Source organism: Amblyomma maculatum, chromosome 1 (assembly GCF_055883805.1).
Source record: "Amblyomma maculatum isolate TAMU_Amacu chromosome 1, ASM5588380v1, whole genome shotgun sequence".
NCBI classification, from domain to species: Eukaryota; Metazoa; Arthropoda; class Arachnida; order Ixodida; family Ixodidae; genus Amblyomma; species Amblyomma maculatum.
Window position 1 is genome coordinate 388,600,614 of NC_139344.1, and position 23,617 is coordinate 388,624,230.

Below are 23,617 nucleotides of genomic sequence, written 5' to 3' on the forward strand. Positions count from 1 at the left end.
CTTTTATTTTTTCGGCGCTACAGACACGAGCAGACACCATTGTCGGAAACACCTGGTTTTGCGCGGCCGTGTGAAAGGCGCCATCTTGGATGCGAGTAGGACGGACTAGCCTGGCTCTTTAGGATAAACAGAACATGAACACCGTCCACCCCAGCTTTGACGTCACCCGTGCGGAAATGAAAGGGGCAGAGAGGCGGTGCATTCGCAGAGGCTCTCGTACCGCTCGCTTTTTTTCCCCACGAGTTTCACCTCGTGGTCTTCGCTGTTGTCGGTAACCGTGGAAACAATGCCACAATATAACTGTGGCATCGATGAGGGATAAAAAATTCAAATTTTTTATTGCACCAATGGAGAGAGGGGCAAGGGTCACTCCTTCCTTTTGCATGAGTCTTGGAATGGCAGACATTGCTAGCTTCAAAAACCTTATCCACACATAGTGCAAAATGTCCTTCCGTGATGTCACAGAGTATAGAAATTAAACCTTATCCACACGTGCAAAATGTCTTTCCTTGACGTCGCAGAGTACAGAAATTTAGGAGTATAAGATGGTGAAAACTTCTGCAAATTTACCATCTTGGGCTTTGACAGCGCCTTCACTTCCAAGCACAGGGGAATTCTAAGCCTGCATTGTGGACCCCATACACGTACACACAAGTGGCTCGAACAGTAAACACTGAATGTAGCCAGCCCCAGTTAATTTGGATTTGGTCGGCTCTACAGCCGATGACGCCGATCGTGCTAGTACAGTCGCTGATAGTGATGCTGGGGATTACAATGCAACTGAAGATTCTGCGCTGCCGGTTTCCCAGAAACCATTCTCACGTGGGAAGAAGCAATTTATCGAGAGATATGAGGCAGTGGCCATACAACTGGAAAGTTCAGCGAGAAATTGGGAGGGCTGGCTGGTATGAACATGGCGTCGACTAGGAACAGCTTATTGGAAAGACCTTTTGTCTAAAGCACTGCTGTAATGACGAAACGCAAGCTAGGTAGATGAAAGAAATATAAAGGTGCTCACCACCCTCCTTGACAAACACTGTTGGCACGGTGCCAAACTTTTCAAAATTGGCCCTCTTGTACTCTTCATCCTCGGCCACCACGACATCGGGCTTGCCACGCTTGCCCGGAATTGTGACTGGAACAATTTCCTTGGCAAAGACACCTTCCTGCATACAAGGCCACAGACAGTGTCACAGCCGTGCCTGGCAACCCACACAGCTACAAAACACAAATGTGACTGCAGAAGACAAACAGACTGAGTACAACGAAAGACGCTACATGCTCCTAAATGCTAGCGTACAGATAGAAACAGCTACTGCTCGTGTTATAAAGGCCATCCTCGACAGCTGTACTGTGCCAACTACAGCCACCTACAAATGTCACGCACTTGCTCGATTCTGTCACCTCCCGCTATGCCTGCATTCCATTAGAATCATTTGACATGGGGTCGTGCGAGCATGGCAAAAATGGTGGTAGCCACACCAATGTTACCAACATGACCACGAAATGTTCAACCATGACTTCAAGCAACACGAGTCTACTGTGCTTGTTTGCTAGGCAATTGCACCTACAATTTGCATTATAAAGTCCGTTACACTACAACTTCTTTAAGGATACCCAGCGGGCCTGCGGGAAAGAGAATAAAAGCATAAAAGCTACGCACAATACGGCAGCATGGCCAAAAAACTTAATATACCCACCAACCCGGCAAAGGACGGCACATGAGGTATTCCATGAAAGAAGGCGGAAACTTTCATTCACGTAGTACCACAGAACATCGACATTACCTTGGCAGCTGCTTCGCTCTTCTTGTAGCTGCTAATGGCAAAGTTGTCCTGGTCTTGCCGCGAGACTTCATACTTCTTCGCCGTCTGCTCCGCACAAGCTCCCTGAAAATGCAAGCAAGTCTTCAGACACACAGACGAGTAGGCACCGCATCATGAAAAGCAATGCGGAAGCCAGGTCAGATACTATCTAGCAAAGGCTCTCTGCTCACGCTGAATTCACAGCCCAATTTATACATCACATCAAGGCTACAATGTTCCAAAAAACAAGATGGAGGGACTGCCACATACCATGTGAAGCTTATTGTAGGCATCAGTCAGGCCATCGTGTACTATGCCATCCTGAAAGAAAATCAAGAGCACACCATATTTTGACTGTCGTATTTGCAAGATAATAATCGGCTTCAATTGTTTAAGGGGAGATGCTAGTCGGAAAAACTGATTTCAGTCACAGGCATCTTTTAAAGAATTTGAGCACCTCTTTTCAAATTTGCTTTTAGTGTTTGATAGCTTATTTGGTTCTTTTTTTCGCGTACCATGCAGCCAGCTTCACTAATGCAGTGACGCCCTGCTGTCACGTGCACCCTGAAAGCCGATGGGATTGCGAATACGTTTTATTTTTTGCCATTTTTTATGTGACCAATGGGCGAACGGAAACAGTGGAGGTGGCAATTTAAAGACGAAAGGCGGCTCTTTCGAATGGGACCAAGGCGGCTACACTGCCACGCATGAAATGGGAGCTGCACCTCGTGGAAAATGGTTGTTTCAGGGGGCCGTTTTCGGCCCAAATTCGAGCAACATCGATTATATAAATTGACATTGTGACTAAAATACTGATTCCAGAGAGGAAAAACTTGGCAGATGAGTAGATGAAGAGCTACTGATTTAGAAAATCGCATTTTCCTAAAGAGTGATTTTGCAATTTTTTGGTCCAAAAGATGCATGTCACCCCTTAAGAACAGAAATAGAACTAGATTAGAAATAGAACAGTTACCAGAACAAGTTTACAGTATTAAATTTTAGAAGAGGAATTTCTCTTCCTAGTGGTACTAGTCTCCCCGAACATTAAAAAATTTGCAACTAGAAAGAATAAAGTTATAACAATATTAATGTTGTTCACAACAGCAAGGACTTGGGCATGAAAGTATATATCAACATATTATCCACAGAATATTTTGAGTTATGAAAGAATTCAGCCCCTAGTGAAAACATGACACTATGCTCTGCACGGCCATTGGCAAGTGATGGCTCCTGGAAAACTGACACCCTACAGATCAAATTTGTGACCTATAGAATATGAAGGATATATTTAGATCGGCGAGTGGTAGCCTCGAAATGATTCAGAAAAGCGAACTTTATCAACGGATGCCTATTGGCGTCCCTGCTCACTGTCTGTACTACAATTTGACAAAACGAAGATATCTTCTGTGTCACTGCTCTTATCACCCAAAAACTTGTCCTTAGAAATCACTCGTGAAGACTACACTCTACAGGATGCTTCCAGCTTCTAACTGCAAAAGTTCCCCTTCTAAACATATAAAACGCCTCAACTCACATGAAGCAATATTGGGGAGACTGAAAGGGCCAGAATTCACCACTCACCTGCAATTGGACCCCTCCGTATGGAGTCTCTCCTCGGGCCATATAATATGGGACATTTGACATGCTCTCCATGCCTCCAGCCACCATGATCTCCTGAAAAAAGGAAAGGGCCCAGTAGTCAGCGTGAGACTGGACATCTCCACATGCTCAAGGCCGCTGAGGAGCACATGTAGTTCGGTTTTAGTAGGGCAAAGCAAATTGCATTGCTCACCCTGTGGATAGCCGAACTGGTGCCAATCATTTATTTGCCAGGGCGGAATTACCACAAGGCTCTAAAATGAGAAAAGCCTGGGGTACGCCACCTACCCTGGGTCTGCAGCTGCCCTCCACTGGCCAAGTACTTATCCCAGCAGAATTTATAAAACACAAAACGTAGGGCATTCAATTCCCCATTACCAAGGCAGGCCAAGTGAAATTCTAGCCACGATAGTCACTTGCAACCAATTTGCTGGAAGGATCAATTTCTGGAAGTCTGGAGCACCATTTTTCTTTTGTTTTGCTTGTGGCCTCTATCTGCTCTGGACTGTTGGCCTTGTGGTTTGGCTACGGATTTACTGTCCCAAAGCAACGCAAGAAATGGGGGATGTAATAGTGAAAGGTAATGCATATTGAAACCACTTCAGAACTTTCTATGCGCACTGCCATCGTACAGTGCATGGGTGCGCATGGCCTCCTGCCTGCCCTGTCTTTCACTTCCAGACAAATGCAATCGCCTTGGCTAGAACTGAACTGGACCATCATTCCAGCACCGCAACCACACCAATCTAGAACGGTGGCGAAAAATTGTAAAGAGGGCGCGGCCCACGAGGCTAAGCTTGTTGAGGGCATATTCACTCGCATGCGAGGTGACTGAGGCCATGGGCCGCACGGCCAAGTTAGCCGAGCCAATCAAAGAAAAGTGTGCATGTTCTACTCTGCTCTTTTCCAGCCGTTTCAAGGGCCTCCAGGCAATAAGTCGAAGTTTTGCTGCTGACAAGCCCATCTGCACCGAAGAAAGTGCACCTGGCGCCAAAGTAAAAAAATACGCCACTGTCATGCTGCCACAGAGCAAGTTGTGTTGAGATTTTTTTTGGTCCATAGGCAATGAAGGCCATCATGCCCCCAAACACAAGGTTGCTAGAGCAAAGAGTGGCGGATAACCAATGAAAGCTAATGAAAGTCGCGATTATGTTCAAAGCCTATACTCCGTTTCATACATCAAGTGCAACACTACCAAAGCTACAGCTCTTGTTCGCGCTCTCCGCATCCGCGATAAAAAAATAGTGCCTGCTCTTGACGAGAGAAAATAATAGTTGCTTTGTCTGCAAGCCCAATACCTTTTACATTTGCCATCAACTTCATAAAAAGAATCTTTTTTAGGGAGAAAAGGTCGGATTCGGCTAAGTTGTATGTTTTTTTATGTCGTTTTTGTTCGTGCCGCGTTTTGTTGTCCCGCCACCTTGCCAGCTGTGCCACCAGATGGCGCTGGCTGTGCCCTCCGCGCTGCGCATCTCTTTTTGAGAAAATGGTTCTTTGGTGCGCATTTTTTCTATAAGATCCGCTCTGCGAAGGTGTCTAAGCATGCGAAGCATGTTATTGCAAACGTGTATGCTCGGAATAGAGCCCGTTTCGGCAGGAACCACTCGCCTACAGAACGAGCGCGTAGTGATACGCCTCCTGTTTTTTTTCTTGCGGACTACTTGCGTAGCTTTTGCTGCGTTGCACCTGATGTATGAAACGGAGCGGTCGTGCATTGATCAAGCCAGCAAATGAAACTGAATGTTGCTCATGTGATCAGTTTTCTGCATTCTTGTTCTATTTAAAGATCTGGGCACAAGCTAGTTGCAAAACACAAGAAGAAAATTGAAAAGATAACGAGAAAAACCAGGACAGACCAATCCATAAGCAACTTCACACAACTTTGACAGCGAGGTGGGGAAACCAATTCCTTGGCACACATTGACAACTGGTGGGATTTCTTGAGGCAAAAGATGTTTAGAACCCCTGCCCGATGCCTTTGTCAAACCTGCTGCAGGCACGATCGATATCAACTTTCCCCCCTTGCCTGAGCTCGGCCTAGCCAAGGCGGCAAATGAAAACTAGCAAGATCTTAAAGGGGGACCCGGGTCTTTGCAGCCGAAAATCAGTCAGAAAATCGGATTTTCAATCTTCTCGTTTTTGCGATTCTGAGATCTTTCCGCAGCTATCTCCGAAGTTTCGTTGAAAAATATCGCCTAATTCGCGTGTTACAGCGTTCCAAAAACGAGAATCTGCACGTGTGACCCTTTAAACCGAGGTCAAATCGCGCCGAATTTCGATCTCCAGCAGTTCGAGAAATATGTGATCTGCGGGCATAATCTTGGTGTCGTTCGAAAGATCGCGATTCAGGCCATTCCTATATCTCGGTTGGTGACCATGAGTGAGCCCACCGATGCGGAAAACAAAGGAACAAAATTGCGTGAAACACGCCCTGCTATTGGACTCCCACCACACGTGAGCAAAAGGCGAGCTCTGCTTGACTGGCGGCGTCGACTGCTCGCGGTCCGGCGCCATTTTGAAAAGGTCTCTCCTTTAGGCCTAGTCGGCCTAGCGCCGTTCCCTCGTAACCACAACGCGAAATGCGCAATATTGAGATTCACGCTTCGTTATTAGCTTAAAAAAAAAAAGTAGCGAGAGGAGATAAAAGCGCCGGGGATGCTGCATTCCGTTCACCGGAAATTTCATTCCTTGAGGGCGTATTATATCGATGGTAAATAATGCATTGACATCAGAAGCTAGTCAGAACCCACTTTAATGAGTTACTGTTAGCTTTGGTGCTTCAAAAATTGATCAACACGTTTTTCCTCAATTTCTCAAAATCAAAATATTGAGGACGGTACATGTTTGGAGGTGCGATATCTCTGGTTCTACTTATGATATTGCTATAATTCCTTTTACACAACAAAGGTAAACTCATGTAAAGTGCAAAAATATAAATGAATTTGTGGTATTTAATGAGGAAAGTTTTTAATTTTGTTTTCTGGAGCGTCAAGGTGGCTTTTTGGTCTCTGAACTTTGACAAGCTGTAACTTTGGTTAAAATTGAACCAGGACATTCAATCTTGATTTTTGCATTCTCTGTGTGTTCTAAATTGATTTGATATGTCAGTTTTTATTATAACTCCTGTAGTTTTACTGACAGCTCACCTCCAAACAAAGATCATAAAGTGCTCAATATCTTCAGAACTAAATGGCTTACATAAAATTAATGTACATATTTGAAATCAGCACAAAAAGCTGCATAAATGGTGTAATTTTCATCAAAATCTACCAGTAAATAAAAAATATTGTTTAAAGACCAGGGTCCCCCCTTAAATATACTAAACCAAAACTCACTCCTTTCACAAAAAAAAAAATAAATAAATAAATAAATAAAATAAAATAAAATTCAGCACAATTCAGGTCATATGCCTATCACAAGGATTTCAACCGCTGCGCAGACTTTGCCCAGGTTCAAAAATGCATCAATTCATTTTTTTAATTGGTTCACAGGAAAGGAAAGGCACAGTATCTGTCACACTTGTTTCTGTGGACCACTGGACCGCGCCATACAGGAAGGGAGGAAGGTGGGAGTGAAAGTGGAAAAGGAGCCGTAGTGGAGGGCTGCGGAGTAATTTCGACCACCTGGTGATCTTTAATGTGCGCTGACATTGCACAGCACACGGACGCCCGCCTTTTCGCTTCGCCTCCATTGAAACGCAGCCGCCGAGGTTGGAATCGAACCCGGGTACTCCAGCACAGTAGTCTGAAGTCTTTCCACTGCACCACCTCGGCAGGGGTATCAATTCATACAAATTCGTATTTTAATCTTCTACAACACCAAGCAGCTGTACTTGAATGGTCTAACACAACAAAAGGCCAGAATTTCTGGGCTGATCCCCTCCTTGAAATTGTTCCGTTACAAAAGGCTTCAGAGAAGCACAAATTGCGTCACTTGAAAGATAATGTTGTCCCCGCACGATTGCACACGTATGCTGCTGCATTTGACCTCCACTAAGTTGTCATCGCGACTTGTCAAGCCATGAAGGGCATTTCAGAAACTCAAAGCCATGCAAAGATGAACACAACTCTAATATATCGCTCAAGGTGAAAGCACCGAAGCCAGGTACAGTGGAACCTCAATATAACGAAGCTCATGATGCAACAAAGTTGAAATTTTCTTTTTGATTTCTTGCTTCAACTGAAATGAGCAGATTTTCTGCCCTCGATTAATGAAGTAGTTTTGGGCCAGAGTTTCGATAAGAGGTTTTTGAGCACAGAAAGCCAATTTCGGCAAACTTTACCGCCCAGAAACCAAAACTTTTCAACTTTTTTTGCAGTTACTGTAAAAGCGTGAAGCATGTTTGTAACGCAGTACAGATACAAAAGAAAAAAGTACCCCCCCCCCCCCCCCCCCCCCCCCGCGAAGCCCCGTGTGCACGAACATGCAAACAGTGCACGTGATGTTTCGACGTCCGGAATGCCGTTCTGACTACAGCAGCGTATACCTACAGCACTTGACTGCTGATCACGAACAGGTCCACAGATGAGGCTTTTCACTGGAAGTGAAACACAAGGCGTCCGTGTGCTGTACAACATCAGTGCAAGTAAGAAACCCACGGAGCCCTCCACTACGGCACCCTTCAAATCCTATGTCAGAGTGCGGGACGTTAAATGTCAAACAAAACCGAGCCATCACACCCTGTCTCATCATGACGCTATCGCTCTCACGAAGTATGGACACAGTTAACGGCCATTGAATCACGTTCACTGTGCACGCCAACGGTCTACAAATCTATACGAAGTAAAACTCCACCAGTTGCGCTATTTTGTGCAGACCTGCATTCCCATCACGCCGCAAGAGCACGCGACAAGCCGCACAGTTGCTTGACACCGGACACTTCAGCACCACTTGGTTTCATATTCAGCGAGTGAACTTGCGAAGCTCATAATAACTTTCGGCGACAGCATCAGCCATAAATGAAGATTTCGAGATATCCGTAATTAAGTACATCTAAATACGCAGCGCCAATGCATGGAAGCTGCTCAGCTCTTAAGGAAACTTGGACTGACTCGATATGTAGATACAGGATTAGAGTTACGAAGCTGCATTGTATTACTCTTGCCGCGGCTTGTCCCTCATGTTTCTTCTGAAGTTCGCGATATAACTAAGTTTTTTCTCCAGCAACTACGACTTCATTATGCTGAAGTTCAACTGCACATCACTTCGAAGGAATTGCAAAATAAAGGCCCAAACATTATTCACCAATAGCCCCTTACAGAGTTCCAAGATTGCAAAGTGCAAGAATTTCAGCCACATGAGGCGACCTCACCTGTGAGCCACACATAAGGCTCTGAGCTGCCAAAATGATGGCCTTCATTCCCGATGAGCAGACCTTGTTTATTGTTGTGCATGGCGTGGACTCAGAGAGACCTGCAGCAAAGATTACAATGCAGGCAGTGAGAACAGAATGCCCTCCCTTTCAGGTGCACTTGGGCACAAAAGACAAACTTTGAGAGAACGATAGGCAGTTTATAAAGCACGGAGTCCCAACTGTACATGCAAGAAATATACACTCAACTACTGTTAGGGAATAAGCCCACCCCACTATATAGTGAACACATTTCTGCACAATTTCTGAGTAACCCATCTCGTCAAACGCAAGAGGGGTGCACTACTTATTTCTCATGCCAATATTTACTCGTTATACATGAGGATTGCGTGCAAAGTACCAGCCCCCGATTGTATGCAAAGGCAAAACAATGGACATTTTGTAGCCTAAGCCGCACCAACTTTAGATCGAAGCCCCACTGCATCCTAGGCAGCAAAATGTAATAATGCAATCACATCACATGCTGTACTTTGAGCAGTGTTGTAAAGCCAATGCTCAAGTTGAGCAAATCATGTAGTTCGGCATTAGTAGGGCACAGCAAACAACAGTAATCACTGACCCTGTGGATGGCCAAACAAGGTTTCCTCTGCCAGGGTTTAATTAGCACTAGGCTGGAGAGGGCCATGCCTAGTGTACTCAACATACCCTGGGTAGCAACAGATGCCTACAAATGTACACTGTACAACCCCACATACCATTTTTTTGAATCAGAACTCAGTGTTGTCAACACCAACCTTTTGATTCATCTAGATCTTTGCCTGATTAAAGCTCTCTTAAGCTAACATCACTTCTATTCTGAGGCAAAATTAAAGAGCACTGCAGAATCGGCATTGGAGTAATGCGAAAGCACAGATGCTGCTGTTAGTTGCTTCTAGTTGCTTAATTCATTTTTTGTTTGCCCATTTTAGACTTCGGTACTTTCAAATTGTGCGCCAATCCCTTCCTACGCCCTTTTTTTCGGCTCTACTTCTGGTTGCGTGACGTCACATCCTTGACGTCATATCCATTACGATACCCCATTCTCTCTTCCTGCTTTCACTCCTACCTTCCTCCCTTCGCTTACGCGCGGTTCAGGTGTTCACAGAACAAGTGTGGCAGATACCGCGCCTTTCCTTTCCTGTGAACCAGTTATTCCAATTAATTACCTAATTAACTTATTGGCCTAATTCATTTTTCAGCAACAACATTACGTCACCCTCTATCGATTGACACAACTCATTAACCTCTAGCACTTCTCAATTACAACTGCTGCGGACACATTCTGCAGGCAGAAATCTGAACATAGCGAAGTAATGCTTTTGCATTAATAAGCTTGCGAAATGATCGCCTTCCACTAGACACTTCCCATCTCTGCCTTTATCAGGAACCATTGTTCAGCTTCAGCAGCCGCGAAAGTGCAAGCATTGAAAAGCAGAACGCTATGCAAAAGTTTACGCATCCACAACATGATGTGGGCCTGACAAGAATTTAAAAGGCAGCAGGACGTCCGAGTGCTCCCCAGGAAAGCATACATTTGCCTGTTAAAAGGAGAAAGCTCCACGAGCTCATGCCACAGGCAGAGTGACAGACTTGACTCTAAACGACGGAACGTGCTTTGCAACTACCTGCCACCTCGACCACAGTCATCGAGCGGTGTGCACGGCCAGTTACAAACAGAGCACGTGTGGCACTGCGATGCCACTGTTCGGGAGGGCACAGAATTCTCATTAAACAGTGCTCAGACAAAGGGAAATCAGACCCGATGACTGGAAGTCTGTGTCAGCTCTCTGGCTTGACGTCACCTCGATGTTGCCAACAATGAGAGCGGAAAGATTTAATGCCTAATATACAGTCGACTCCCGTTAATACGAAGTTCACGGGGACGCCAAAAAAACTTCCAATTAAACAAACTTCCAATTAAGCAGGAGGCACCAAAAAAATTCTCTTTATTTGCAGTGAAATCGCGTCAGCTCACGAGAAATAGTCCGTTACCTTTCGCTGCTTCTGCTTAGTGAATCGTGCAGCAGAGAGCATGTTTTGCAGACTATAGATATGCTTAAAAGCTTCTGCCGAGTTACTTTCTGCAGCGAAAAAGCGCTCCACAACACCGAGGCCCGCCGCTGCATCGGCAGCCCTTGGTTGCGGCTCATCTTTGATGTCGTCGTCCACGTCACTCTCATCAAGAGATTCGCTGGGCCGAACAATCTGCAGAATTTCGCCGTCCGTAAGGGCTCCGCACGTTTCGACTTCACTGTCCGCAGCGACGAAGTCTTCGAAGGGAACGTCACCCAGAGCAGCACCAAAATTGGCACCGTCGAGCTCGCCTGTTTGTTCTTCCCCCGATGCAGTACAAGGAGAGGCATCTTCTGAAGCAGCTGCCACAAAGCCGCAAACCCTGAAGCAGTTCGTAACCGTCTCTTTTCTGACGCGCTCCCACGCTCGCGCTAGCATGTGAATGGCGCTAAGCAAACTCACCTCGTACTGTGAGGAGTTGTCCATGCACAAAATCATGCGCTCAAGCAGGTGCTTCCTGTAGAGGACCTTCACATTTTTTATTATGCCCTGGTCCATGGGCTGCAGGACAGACGTGGTATTCGCAGGCAAGAAAGCAAGGCGTATAGCGCTCAAGGTCGGCACATTCATGTGCGCACTACACTGGTCCACAAGAAAGAGCACTTTCCGGTTGGACGACGCAAATTTTCGATCCAGCTTTATCAGCCAATCTTTGAATAACTCTGAGGTCATCCAGGCCTTTCTATTCGACGCGTAGTCGACAGGAAGTGTCTTCACACCTTTGAAGCACCTTGGTTTGGCAGCCTTCCCCACCACAAGCAGGCGACATTTTTCTGTGCCAGTCATATTGGCCGCGAGAAGCACAGACACCCTCTCCTTGCTCCGTTTGCCCCCGGCACAGTCGTCGGCTTTAAAGGTCGATGTCTTCTCGGGCAGAAGCCGGTAAAAGAGAGCAGTCTCGTCTGCATTAAATATGTTCTCCGGTTCATACTCGGCCAAGTACTCGGGGAGCTTCTCCTCTTTCCAGGTCGAGCATGTTTCCGCGTTTACAGACGCCCTCTCACCGCAGACGCTCTTAAACAGCAGGTCGTGGCGATCCTTATATCGTGTGAGCCATCCATCAGACGAGGCAAACTCTTCAATCCCCAACATTGTTGCGAGTGATAGGGCTTTCGCTGCGACGATCTCACCGCTGAGAGGAAGTTTGTTATTTCGCGCTTCCCTAATCCATACCAGCAGGGCCTTTTCAAGCTCTGGATGGGCGCCTGTGCGCATTCGTTTCCGCGACATCTTGAATGTGTCGTGCTCAAACATCCAGGATTGAACATTTGTTCTTGATAAAGTTGGAAAGGCTGTTAGGCTTAATGCCATACTTCCGAGCGATGTCTTGCTTGGCGGTGTCTCCCTTTTCAACTTCTCTCAAAATCTCGACTTTCGTCGCCAAGTCAAGCGTGCGATAATTTCCACGAGTCATCATGACTGGTAGAACCGCTGCGTGCGAAGTCAAAACAACAGTCCAAATTGCACTCGACGAGATCCTCCTTGGCGTGGAACCAACCGCGGAACGAACGAGAGAGAGACTGGTCGCAGCTAAGAAATGAGCCTAGTGACGCTGTCGCGACGCGACTTGTCAGCACGCGCTAAGCCTAATCTCACCACTTCGAGTTTAGCGGCGCTGCGGGCGCTTACGATGGCATCGGTGTATCTTGTTCGTTTCAAAGCGGCGGTGCTGACAACCATGACAACATCAAAATGGCGGTCGTCGTGATTCTCGATTGAAAAATAACTTCTAATTAAACGATACTCTAAGCTTTTCAACTTCGAATTATTGAGCGATATTTCCATAGAATTACATATAAAACAGTCGGGACCACCACATCTCTTCTAATTAACCGAAAATTCCAATTAAGCGGCTTCGAATTATCGGGAGTCGACTGTAATCTGTCTTCAGTACTTGCCTTCAGCTTTTCACTACATTCTTGACTGTATGCTGCCATAATAGTGGCTCTGTATGCAGTGGGCTGCTTTCAAGACACGGATTACTTGCCTGCTCCCAAAGCTGCCTGCCTTGCTGGTGCCTGGCCTGCACCAGCAGAGACCACATTGCCCATGAAGACTTCCTGGACATCTTCACTCTTGATCCCTGCAGGGGAAAAAAAAAGTTTAAACACAATAAAAAAAAAGGAGGATTATTTCCACTGCCCTCATATATAAAAAAAAAAAGCCCCCCAAAAACACTTGTACCAAAGGCAAGATAAATTACAAGCAATGACAGACACCATGCACCAAGGAACAGAGAAGTTTAGAGGGCAGTTGCCAGATCAGATACTATCTAGCAAAGGCATTGCTCACTGTAGTGTTCACAGCCTCCCTGGTATGCATCACTTCTGGCAACTAGCGAAAGCTCTCTATTATAAGACCATGCTAGCCCACAATGCTGAGGCGCCTATTCTCATCAAGGGCAAAAAAAAAAAATGCATCCAGCTCGGTGTATCCCTCTCAGGATGACTCGAGGTATCCTACTATTGCACAGTGCTCACCAGCTCTCTCAATGGCTCCTTTGATGGCTATGGAGCCAAGTCTTGTTGCTGGCACGGATCCCAGAGAGCTTCGGAATGAACCAACTGGTGTTCTTGCAAACGAGGCTATAACCACTTCCTGGAATGTAGAAACAAAGGCAACTCTGCAGTTAATAAATACATGATCTGCATTTAACAAACACATTTCTGTTGTAAAATCTGTTTGGCTAAAACTCCCAGGTACCAACAACAGGGCTGTGAAAGCAGCTCTGAGAAGCTCTATGTACCATCCATGAACATTTCTCAATTTCCCAGTAACTCATCCCGTCAAAAGCAAGAGGGGTGTGTTACGGGAAGAAAGTGTTACTGACATTGCTACAATAACTTCACATGGCAATATTTACTCTTTTTAAATTAGAATTTCTTGCAGCATACCAGCCCCTGATTGTATGCAAAGGCCAAACATCATACTTTCTAGCCTAAGCTCTGCCGAGTTTAGATCCAAGCCCCAGAGCATCCTAAGCAGCAAAATATAATAATGCAATGACATAGCATTCTGTACTTTGAACAGTGTTGCAATGTCAGCGCTTAAGTTGAGCAAATCGTGTAGTTCGGCATTAGTAGGGTACAGCAAACATCAGCAATCACCGACCCTGTGGATGGCCGAACCAGATTTTCTGTGCCAGGGTTTAATTACCACTAGACTGGATGAAGCCATGCCTAGTGTACTCAACATACCCTGGGTAGCAACTGACACCTAAAAATGTACACTGCACAACGCCACATACCATTCTTTTCAAAACATTGCCCCCAGTAGTTTACCATGTTAGAAATCCAAGGCACCCCCCCCCCCCCCCCAAAAAAAAAAACACCATGCAACGTGCTACAGTTATAGGCTATGGAATTATTGGCTGCCTTGAGTTTTTGAATATGGAATGAAAACATGGCAATACAGGATGAACTTTATTACAGCCGACGTCCAGATAGGACAAAAATTAGTGCACAGAGAATGTCATCCCCAGCCTGACCATACCCACAGCAGGGCGAAGGCCTCTCCCATATTCATCCAATTAACCCGGTCCTGTTCTAGCTGCACCCACTTGACCCCTGCGAACTTCTTAACCTCAACTGCCCACCGAACTTTCTGCCGCCCCCTGCTACGCTTTCCGTCCTTTGAAATCCAGTTTGTTACCCTAAGCGACCATTGGTTATCCTGTCTTCGCACTACTGTCCTGGCCATGCCCATTTCTTCTTGATTTCCACTAGAATGTCACTAACTGGAGTGATTTCTCTGACTCAATCTGCACAGCTCAGGGCACGTACAAGCATTATTACAAGGCTTCAATAATTCCAAATACCTTATCCACCTAGCTAGACAAAAAAAATGCATATGACAATTTTCTCACCACAAGACCTTAGAAATACACGCAACTAAGGCAAGAAGTGGAATGTCAATAAATTCTGATCGCATCAGCAAGTGAAACTGCTTTCATCACAAACTGTTTCATCCAAGAAATAAAATACCCCCGTATAATAATGCACACAAACGACTTCAGGTCAGCCTTTCCCTGGTCACCCAGTGAACTGTTAAGTACAATATACTGTGTCGTGTACTATGCCAACAAACTCAATAATAGGCGTATGAGCCCCAACCATAAAATGGGATTACTTTCATGAAAATAGTCATACACAAAACCCCCCGTAGTAGAGTCTTTCAAATTCTTGGCATAACACTTCAATCTTCAAATATATCGCCTTGCAAGGAAATGAAAACTAGAGTGAACTTACATTTAAAGTATTTGCATTGCCGTTGCAGTACATTCTATGTAACAGAACGGTGGCGAGCTGTAAAGAAGAAGAAAAAGAAATGAATTCACATTCAGCAGTGCGTACAAAAAAAGAAAAAGTGGATGAAGTGATGGTTATGGGGGAGGTCGTAGTGAAGAGCTCGAAGTTTAGACCACATTGGGTTCTTTTAACATTGACAACGCAAAATCCATGGGCGTGTTTAGCCCTTCACCTTCATCTAATAACTAGTGACCTCTAATAATAATAATAGCCATAACTATTCAGCCACTATAGCTATGTCCTCGAGGTGCATACTGCCATAAAAGTACTTTACAATGACTCCTATGTATGCAAAAATTCAACACATGCAGCAGTGCATATTTCGTTATGTAATAGTAGATTTTATGTGACTGAATATTTGAAGTCATGCAATAACAAGTAGATTTAATGTGACTATGAGGATGCAGCTTGAAATGATAGTTAATGTGCAATAACATAAAGGAAAAAAATATCCCTGCCACATCCAAGGTGCAAGGGAAAGCAAGAGGGCCTCATGAAAACTCCTAATGAATGTGAAAGATACAAACCTGGAAGACAAAGGTGCCGCAAGGGAAATTTAGGAGCTTTAAAACTGAGGCCTTGCACAATTGTCATAGTTCACCAATTTGCATGTCAATACACTTTTGCATTCAGCAACGTCAAGGCTCCAGCTCTTTTGCCAAAAAACATAACTAAGCATTAAACAGCCCAGTGAGGACCATGGCAGGGAGCGCTTTTCAGATAGGTCTACATGAACACATCAATCAGCATTACTCAACAAACTCCAAATTACCAGCGAGTCTCCCGCATTAATCCAACGGGTGAGCAATTTCGCCTAGCTAGCAACTGTCGTTCGGCTTTGGTAGAGCAAAGCAACTAATGCCGCTGCTGGCTCTTTGGAATACCGAACTCCTTTGATTTCCCAGGGATTATTTAGCACCAAGCCAAACAGATACAGGCATGGTGCGATGAAATTCAACACCCGGGCTTTATGTTAAGCGCGAAGCTTTGCATGAAACACAAAAATGTGGCACGCAAAAATTCCACCTTGCTGCACATGACACACGCTGCAGCGTGGACGAAGCTTCACCACGTTCCGTGTCACCGCATATACGCAAACGGTGTATACATGCACGAAGCAAAAAGTGCTTGATTCATTCAACGCAGCGAAAATTAAAAGCACGGTCGAACGTTGCCACAAGAACGCAAAGAAAGCTAGACCACGTGTTAAGGGGAATGTGCACGTGTTCAGATAAATTTACACCGTGCGCTCATCGGATCACATTATGGATCGAGCTGGCAAGATAACTTGCCCGATCGTCGAAAAACTGCCGACTAACGAGCAACCAAGAACAGCAAAAGCGTAGAAAAGGTGCCGGCGAACTTACCACGTGGTGTGCCCAACCGCGGCTCAACTAATGGCCACGCCAGAGATACGTGGCGTTCGCAATTTCGCCCAACGCCTACCTCCCGGTGCGACACGTCATTCCCCAATTCGCTACAATTCATTACAACGGAGGCAGCGAAGCAAAAGCTCATATCGCGGGACATCACGGCCCGTCGTCCCCTTATGACACGACAAAGGGCAATGTGCAGCCACAGGTGCGGAGCCCGCGCAGCGATAGCAGCTACGTCAGCGACGTCTTCTATTGGCTTACGGCCGGTTTCTTTCGGACTTTGGATTCGTTACATTGTTGCCAGACCACGCACTAGAACCCGCTACGCAGGAAAAATAAAAATCGTGGAAAAAGAAAAAGCGAAGATTGAGGGCCAAGGCGTGATTCTTGAGCGTAGATAACTCTTCAAATCGATGTTCGTTTCTCGCCGTTCGCACAGCATCTGCAGCGTGAACAAAACGCGCAGCTGGCTGGGCGCTCATGGGGGCGCTTGAAACTTTTTTTTTATGATGTTTCTGTGAATTAAGTTAATAAGCGCAATCTGCATTATCAAATAAAGCTTTTATATCTGACAACAGAAAAATTACAGAAATTTGACAAACATTCTACAAACGAATACTTTGAAGATGACACTACTACTCGGCGTAAATGCAGGTCTCTCAAGAACAGCTAAAACGTCGCAGTTTCAGAGTTCCCAATTCGCCAAGAAATCCCAAGCTCACTGAACATGTTAGTACAATGAGCTCAATACTGCAGGTCTATGCTATGTGTCAAACACGGACTATATAAACATATCCAATATATCACAAAACAGTATGGGCCACATTCCTACCCTCTAATCACATCAATATTTAAGCCATACCTATACCACCTCGGAAATGCGCCAGTGACACCTCTCATAATGCATAAGACAAAAGAATACACGGATTACCCCGTGGCATTCGTTTACAAATGCCAAGTTTTTCGAATTGATTTTCATGATACTGTTTTGGTCATGGTTTCAGCATCCAAATGATGGCCAGTGATGTGCACGGCGCATTCAAAGGTCACTTGGGTCAGTGCATCAGGTGTCTAAGCCATAAGAAGAAAAATAAAAGTTCAATGTGGCTAAACCTAGTATAACATGCGAAAGCACGATTTGGCTTAGTTTATCTTGGTAAATGGAAGATGTAAATGATATTCCTGCACCATCATCCGCCAGGGGCATGCTCATGAGGAGGATCGTGATGTAAGTTGCCAAAGTTACTAGATGGGAGAAACAAAGCTTTGCTTCAACCAAGCCGTAAAAAATGTGTCTGCATGGACTAAGGGCAGAGTGTCTAACTTGGCCTCCAAGGATCTAGAGTGTGATCTTACCCTTCCATCTTAATGGCAATGTACAGTCAGCAGTGCCTCAGGAAACGGTGAGCCAGTTACACCTTGTGAAGAGGTGTTTTTGCAGTAAAAATGCAAAAATATGGGGTGTATTCTTTCAAGGACTTTCATTATTGGAAGGAAACGGTTATTTCAGTCGTCAAGGAAAATCAGCTTGTAAAAAGATGCGATTGCCCCTTTTATGCTTTCCTTACTCACGGGCAATGATACAAAGTTCCATCCAGTTTTCCACATTAATGCACGGCCGTTACTTTGTTTTTCATGCACATCGCAGCCTGCACCCTTTCTCTCTGCTATGTGCTACCAATACATGCTCAACATTGGGCCGGATGTGTAGCTTGTGCTAACATAGAGCTTATCGAGTGTAGGTGAGAAAACCATTTGATTCACAGAAAACATCACCAGATATGAAGGCTTCATGTAACCAATGAATTAGGGGCCCATTCACAAACATGCTAGAAAATATTTACAACAGCTAACAAACAACTCTAGCTCTACATAAAAGTAAGAGAATACCAATAAAAAAATTTAGGCAGTGGACTAGATCTGGTTAAGGCTGGATACACAAGCGAAAAGCTTCAGTTATACTTGGTTTGACGTCATGGTTATACTTTGTAGCTTAGCTAGTATTGTATACATTGTTTACCTATAGGCGTAGACTTGGTTACTCAATGGCACATGTTTACGAGCTTAGCTTTAGCTTTATTATTTTTTCACTCTTGTGCAACCAACTCCCAAGTGAGCACTTCTGAATCGGACGAATTTAGTTTCTCAGCTTTTCTGCATAGTCTAGCAGCAGCTGCACTTTCCTTCCTTTCCATACCGAGTATGCACGCTAATTCTCTGGCAAGCGCATTATATAGCCTCCTTGCGCATGCCATTAACACAAAGTTGTAAGATACCAAATTGTGCGAAAGATCAACCAACATGGCCATAAATCTCCGCTTTAACCAAGCCAAGCTGCCAGCTAACGCTTGCTAGCACCATGCTCGTGATTTTTCACTCATGTCTGCCGGTAACGCCAGATTTTCGGTGAATGCTCTCACGTTAAAATCATTTAGCAGGCCCATGGGAGTAATGATTGGCACTTTACCAATATCCCTCAGGAGACGACCATGTACTCAATGAATTGCGACTGTATTCAAATACTATGAGGCTTAAAGAACGATGTAAACCAAAAGAAAAAAAAAAACAAAAAAGAACAATGAGGTGACAGACAACATTAAGGAGCAGTCTGCGTTGGAGGACTTAACATGCACTGACAAAGTTCTCAGTGCATTTAAGAAGAGCAAATAGACTTGGAACAGGACATATAGTCTAGACAGAAGACCCCCAATGCTATCTTCACTGGACTAACAGTAGCAAAAGAGACAAAAATGGAGCTAAAGGTGTAAGTTGGATGCTGTGGCTGAAACATGACAGCTCTCTTCAACAGGATTCATAAATCAACTTCTATTACATTCCTTCACTCTTATCAAGACAATCTATAAACAGCTGGTAAAGAACAACATGCACATTTGTGTAACAATAAAAGACAGACAATGCTGTGTTTGGTAAGTGCATTCACGCTACACTAGACTTCACGAGCCGAGATGTACTTGCTTTGATCTGAGCAAATTTATGCACAGAGCCAGCTCAAGGGCAAGACAATTACTGCTCTAGCATTCCTGTTACAATTATAGTTTACTTGCATCATCTTTTGCTGTTCATGCCATAGTATGATGCCCTACTAGTAACTAGCACTCGTGGATGGGTGGTAAAGGGAGTCAATCAACATTTATAGATATCAATGCACCAGTGTCAGCTAGAGGTATGCTCTAAGAAACTGTGCTTCACATTTGTTCTGCGAGAACTATGGCTGCAGTCAGCAAGTGGCATTTGAGCTCTTAAATTCACCAGAGAAGAGAAATTTGATAGTGATACAATATCAGTTCAGTTCAGTTCAGGCGTTCAGTCGTGTCCGACTCTTCGTGACCCTATGGACCATGTCACGCCACGCTTTCCGGTCTCTCACTATCTTCTTAACATCACATAGCTTCATCTGCAATGCCTCGAGAATGCCATCTAACCATCGCGTTCGCTGCCTACCCCTTCTCCGGCGACCCTCAACCTTTCCCAACATCAAATCTTTCTCCAGCGACTCCTCTCTTCTCATCAGATGACCAAAGTAGCTGAGCTTTAACTTTAGAATTTGACCCTCCAATGAGCAGTCAGGGTTTATGGTCGACAATATCGACTGATTTGATCTTCTGGCAGTCCAAGGAACTCTTAAGAGTCTTCGCCAGCACCACAATTCAAACGCGTCAATTCTTCGGCGGTCAGCCCTTTTTCACAGTCCAACTCTCGCATCCATACATCACAACTGGAAAGACCATAGCACGGGTTATACGGATCTTGGTTGGCAGACTAATGTCTCTGCTCTGATACAATATAGCAGCCCATATAGAGTGCATAAGTGCCAATTAGAAGAGGGAGAAAAACATTACCTTCAGTTTCTTGAAAAAATTCTAAAGACGATTTCAATACTCGATAATGCAAAGCTTCAACGTTGCTATTTAAGCACTTTTGCAATACACTAAGACAAAGAATTTGAGAGATGCTTGTATGTATGTACAGCTAGAAGCAAAATGAAAGGGAACAAGGGAACGCATGGCTTCTGCGCTGTGCAAAGCACTGCCAATCACACAAGACGATATTGGATGGCAGCAAGGGTATGCTAGAGCAGCTGACCAAGTTGACTTCGGATGAGTCTTTACCACTGATTCTTATCACCTGTAGGTGACAGCGCATTTGAAAGCGTGGAGGCCAGGCGCTCCCGTGTTCCCTTTCATATTGATTCTAGCTGCACATGCAATTACAAAGCACTCTATTTTTCTCACGAGCCAAGGAATTTCTCAGAAGAAGACAAACAAGAGCCATGAGCAAGAGGCGCAGAGCACGTGGCTATTCTTTTCTTCCGAGAAATTCTATTTGGCTCGCGACTCTCTCATGGTTCTTTTTCTGTCCACTGCACTGGCAACAGTGCCAATGGCAGTGTGGCTCGACCGCCAAACGGCAACATAACAAGCTGTGCCCTAAAATGTTTACTCCAGTTACAGCCCAGTGAATCAAAGGCCAGGTATTTCTAATAGCGAGTGCAGCCTGTATAGTACCTTCGGAATTTCAAATAAATGCCTGACAGGCATGCACAAAAATAAAACATATAAAATTAAGAATAAAGGTTCGACGCCTCAAAGCTCGTGTGGACTGTAGCCTAAAGCAAGTGATCAGTTTCAACCACTAACACAAAGTGACATCATGCAGCAACCAGCTGTTTTCCCGTTCCTCCCCAATGAAATATGGCTGCTGTGACCAAGCCTCAATTCCGTGTACTTGGGCTCAGAAGCCAAAAAGGTAAAAAAGAATATTGATAGACCCTGGTGTCAATGGCTTCTTAGATATTTTGCTGTTTTATATAGCTCCGTAATACCCCAAACTTCACACAATCAACTTTCACTGCAGCGCAAAGGGATGCTTTTGTAGATGCACAGGATTCCTCTGAGGTCACAGATATATGCTGCAAATGACAAATACCCCCCCTCCCCCCCCCCCCCTTCCCGTCTCCAGATGAAATGGGGGGAGGGAGAGGGCACAACAGTTAGGTGAGCAGATGAGGTTCGAAAACTTATGGGCATAGGTGGTTGAAGCTGGCACATGACATGGTTAACAGAAGAGATGGAAGACATCTTTATGATGTAGTGGGTGTAGCCAGGCTCATCCTCATGACAATAAGTGTTAAGCCGGTGATTAATGAAACTGTTACACAAGTGTGCCAGGAAGTGGCATGGATGGACCGGGGACACAAACAGCCAGTGCTGGCTGGCTCTCTTGACATACTCAATAAAAGCAAAGGTCGCACAGGAGAGGGCATCCTTCTAACAGGTATTTCAGGCAGAAGGCTCAGCTACTACTGCCTCCTATCTAAAAATTATCAACAGCTCAGCATGCCACTACACGTTACTACATGCTGTAGCCAAAATGATGTATTTCGTATTTCGGAACTAGCTGGTTTTTTTTTCCCCTGTTTTACTTCACCGTGCCCAATGTTAAAATCCTGTAGTCATTTGCATTTTCCTGAAGCTTCAATATGCATTACAGTTCGTGTTTTATTTAAATGAGTAAACAAAACTCATTATACATGCTTCGGTTTAGGATCATAGATAAAGTATTCATTAATGGCCAAAAAACGGATCTGTTTTCGCTGCATTAAAGCAGTTCTGTCAAGCAAAATCCTATGCTGCATACATCTTTTTCTTTAATGAAAGTACACAATTTTCATGCCAGAAAATGACAATGTCAACAATCAGCGCATCGAAATAAGCGACAATTTTTATGTGGCACAACATAGCATTCTCGAGTGGTATTTTGCAGTTCTCTCAGCAAAGCCAATTTTCATACCAAAAAACTCACCTTTCGTTCGGCGCCTCATGAGAAAGATGTTTAACCCAAATTCAATAAATATCCGCACCTTAAAGCTATCCAGGCCGCATAACCTGCAAGCATTCCCCCGCCGCCGTGTATTTGCTGGATGTATAAAATCGTCCTTAGCAATGATTATATTTCGTACATTCATGCCCATTCATCAGTCACGACCGTCGAGAGTGCTTGAACACAGTAAGGACTCACTCCAAGGAAACGTGCAAAACCAACGAACACGCGAAACAGAGCGGAGCACCGTTGGCTGCTCTAATTATGTCAGTGACCTCGCTCCTCGTAAACTTGACCGCTGGTGAACTTGACATTGAAAACCGTACATACTACGCGAACAGAGAACGGACCAGACGACATACCTTCGGAAGAGAGCACGGCTTCAGCTTTTTCAATGCACTTGGAGAAGAAACGTCCGCTCAAGTTATGTTCCGTACGGGGAGGAGCGCCAAGAGCAAAAGCCAAGGAACGAGGAAGCGCCAATATGATTGTGTCTGTGGTTTCGGTTCTTTTTTTGTGTGTGTATGAGTGTCGGGCGAGAGAAAAAGTATACAAAAAAAAAAAAGTAAACAGGCTGTCTGGAGCCGCAAACCGGTTTCCTCGTGGCTCTCGGAGCTCCCGTCGGAGCACATGCTTTCGGCCGCTGCGCCGGCAATATTTGTCGTAGGAAGCGTGCGCGATGCATATGCAGCGCGTCTCTTTTGTCATTGACAAATGATCCTGCAGACATCCGCCAGAACTGACGCGAAACAGCATGCGAATGAAGCTAAGAAGTCGACAAATGCATGGCTGGAGTTGTGGTGCTATGGAATACTTCACAGATATGCGAGTTGAAAAGACAGACAAAAAAGCCAGATCTGCTACATGCAATAGCCTCAGATTGAAGCAGCAGGTGCCTCACCTTTCTGTTACACCTCGCCGTCACGAATAACGCCATGATGCATTCAGAACAATACAAAGAAATACGCGCCGCAATTTATATAAAAACTGGCCACTGCCAGGCGAGACGACGATAGGACGATGTGGACGTTTCTCCCTAGGCCTAGCAAAACTGCCATTAAGACGAGATGTTTGGGGGCGCTAGTAGCTTACTAAGTTAAAGATTTCTTGGTCTTCAAGCTCTATGTCTTAAAAATGATAATAAAAGATAAATTGTTTGAGTTAAACAACAGTTAGTTACACGAACAAAATTTAATTTAGCCTGGAGCAATAAAGTGAAAAACGTTGACATTTTCGTTTTTTCTTTTCGTTTACACCATATAATTG

The 23,617-nt window shown here is 44.8% G+C and overlaps 1 protein-coding gene across 2 annotated transcripts in view; it reads right to left on the minus strand.

Annotated features, from left to right (window-relative positions):
• Window positions 1-23,409, minus strand: part of Acat1 (Acetyl-CoA acetyltransferase 1) — a 49,125-nt gene extending 25,716 nt beyond the window's left edge. The window contains exons 1-9 of one of the 2 annotated variants that reach the window (XM_084594108.1): window positions 23,253-23,409; window positions 15,075-15,131; window positions 13,308-13,425; window positions 12,815-12,910; window positions 8,716-8,816; window positions 3,387-3,479; window positions 2,076-2,126; window positions 1,788-1,889; window positions 1,019-1,166 (exon numbers count right to left, since the gene is read on the minus strand). In XM_084594108.1, coding sequence (XP_084450234.1) covers window positions 1,019-1,166; window positions 1,788-1,889; window positions 2,076-2,126; window positions 3,387-3,479; window positions 8,716-8,816; window positions 12,815-12,910; window positions 13,308-13,425; window positions 15,075-15,131; window positions 23,253-23,288 — 802 coding nt within the window. In that variant the 5' untranslated portion in view covers window positions 23,289-23,409. The remainder of the gene's footprint in view (window positions 1-1,018; window positions 1,167-1,787; window positions 1,890-2,075; window positions 2,127-3,386; window positions 3,480-8,715; window positions 8,817-12,814; window positions 12,911-13,307; window positions 13,426-15,074; window positions 15,132-23,252) is intronic. The other variant, XM_084594117.1, reaches the window with a different exon arrangement.
• Between the last annotated feature and the right edge of the window lie 208 nt (window positions 23,410-23,617).